General features: G+C 41.4%; 1 protein-coding gene across 1 annotated transcript; it reads right to left on the bottom strand.

Moving 5' to 3' along the window:
- Nucleotides 1-209: 209 nt before the first annotated feature.
- Nucleotides 210-1160, bottom strand: LOC148039534 (pentatricopeptide repeat-containing protein At4g18520, chloroplastic-like). Its single transcript, XM_087661562.1, has 2 exons — nt 1004-1160; nt 210-697 (listed from the first exon to the last, which is right to left on the bottom strand). Exons 1-2 carry the CDS (start codon nt 1158-1160, stop codon nt 210-212), a joined length of 645 nt encoding a protein of 214 aa, XP_087517688.1.
- Between the last annotated feature and the right edge of the window lie 859 nt (nt 1161-2019).

Below are 2019 nucleotides of genomic sequence, written 5' to 3'. Positions count from 1 at the left end.
TGCTCACATTCATAATTGCTTACGCTTCGTAGATGACCATCACGACCTTTAGCAACAGCATCTATCTGATTCTTAGAAATCTCTCTCCTCTTGCGCAGACGGTTCTAAATTTGGGCTCCAGTTCGGGAAGACTCTCTCCTCCTTTGGTTCGATCCTTCTTCTCCTATGCCTTTTGCAGATGTTGTCGGCTTTATCTTTTTTTTTTCCCACTATTTTTGCTGCCTCATCTTTTTCTTTATTTGAAGCTCTCCCAAAGTCCCCTTTCTTTGTGCTTTTTCCTGAAGTAGCCAGCTAATTTCAGCATGTAATTCCTGGCCTCTTTGTAACACTCCCACGACACTACAAGCTTTCAAGCTGCAAATGTATATCGTAGAATTAGGAGATACGCCCTCCACCTGCATCTGTCGAAAGCAATTTTCAACTTCGTCACTAAGCCCAAGTTCAGTGTATCCAGCAATCAATGCATTCCAAGAGACTGCATCTCGATCTCCCATTTGATCAAATACTTGGCATGCTTCTGCAAGCAAATCGCACTTGACATAGAAATCCACTAGTGTGCCGCCCACATGGACATTTGTCTCCAGTGCTCTTATGATTATTTTAGAATGTAGTTCTTGGCCTGTTTCTAAGTCTCCTTTGGTTCTAGAAGCTCTCAAACGAACATACCAGCAGCTGCAGACATTCCTTTCAATTGCATCTGTTTGAAACAAGTCATCACTTCCTCACCAGACCCACATTCAGCATATGCTGTAACAAGTGCATTCCAGGAGAGTGCATCACATGATACAACATCTCACTTTGGCATAAGATAAAACATCTTTTGCAAATCCTCCAAGCTTCTGCAATTTGCATACGTGTCCAGTAGAGCACTTTCCACAAGGAAATATGATTTGCAATCTCTGTTTAATGATCTGGCCATGTATCAGCCTGCCCTTTAGCAGAGCTCCCACATTCCTACAAGCTTTCAAGATGAACAAAAAGACAACCCTGTTGGGAGACACACCTTCCTGTTCCATCCATCCATAAAGTTCAATACTGGCTAGATCATGACCTTGTAGAGAAACACCAGCAATCATTGCACCCCATGATCCTACATCTAGATTTACCAGCTCATTGAACACTTCATATGCTTCAGCAGGTTCTCCATGTTTGGAGTACATATCAATGAGTGCATTTCCTACTTCTACATCAAAAATCGGATTCTGTCTTGATTATCTGATCGTGTATCATTCTACCATGCCTTACGGCCCCAATGCTACTACAAGCTTTTAGAACACATGTCAATATGAACTTGTTTGGCACAATGCCCTCATGTTGCATAATATCATACAAATGGAGAGAGCCCTCTCTCCCTATACTGCCCACGCAGAACAAAATGCAAACACAATGACTAAGTATGTACAAAGTAACAAATGTCACACACACAACTTTTTGGTGGATTCCACACCTCGGATACGCAGTAGTACGACACCGGTTATGCCACTTTATTTGCCCCATGAATCTTGACACTACCTTCAAGTTGTCAGGTGCTACTACATTCTGGATTGCACTTATCTTGTCAGAGTCAATTGACATCCCTTTCTATGAGATGATATGACCCAAAAATTTCCATCTCTACACTGCAATTGCACACTTATAAGGATTCAAAGACATTCGGAATAGTCAGCATCTCTCCAAACATTTCCTAAGATACTCCAAATGCTTTTCCTTTGCTCCAAACATAGAAAAGTCATCCATAAAAATCCGCATGAATTCCGTCAAGTATGGCTCAAAAGTTTTGAAAGCTGCTTTAGAAAATGATGGTGGTCCATTCTTCAATCCAAAGCTCATCATTGTGTATGCAAATGCTCCCCATTCAGTTATAAATGCCATCTTGGCGACATCCTCATCTGCCATCTAGATCTGATTGTATCTTGAAAATCCATCAAGAAAGCTGCAAATCTCATGCCCGGTGACATCATCCAGAATTGAATCCACAAATGTCAATGGAAATGGATCTATGATTGTTGTAGCATTCAG

The sequence above is a fragment of the Lygodium microphyllum genome, chromosome 2 (assembly GCF_053477565.2).
Source record: "Lygodium microphyllum isolate KBCC chromosome 2, Lygodium_microphyllum_v1.1.10, whole genome shotgun sequence".
NCBI lineage: Eukaryota > Viridiplantae > Streptophyta > Polypodiopsida > Schizaeales > Lygodiaceae > Lygodium > Lygodium microphyllum.
This window is presented reverse-complemented; position numbering and strand designations above follow the sequence as displayed.

What these genes read in the sequence shown, in the direction of transcription:
- LOC148039534 (XM_087661562.1), bottom strand. Translation starts at nt 1,160, where the DNA reads ATGTACTCCAAACATGGAGAACCTGCTGAAGCATATGAAGTGTTCAAT. An exon ending in TGGATGGATGGAACAGGAAG is followed by an intron (nt 698 to 1,003) that starts GTGTGTCTCCCA and finishes TGTTTCAAACAG; the next exon opens with ATGCAATTGAAAGGAATGTC.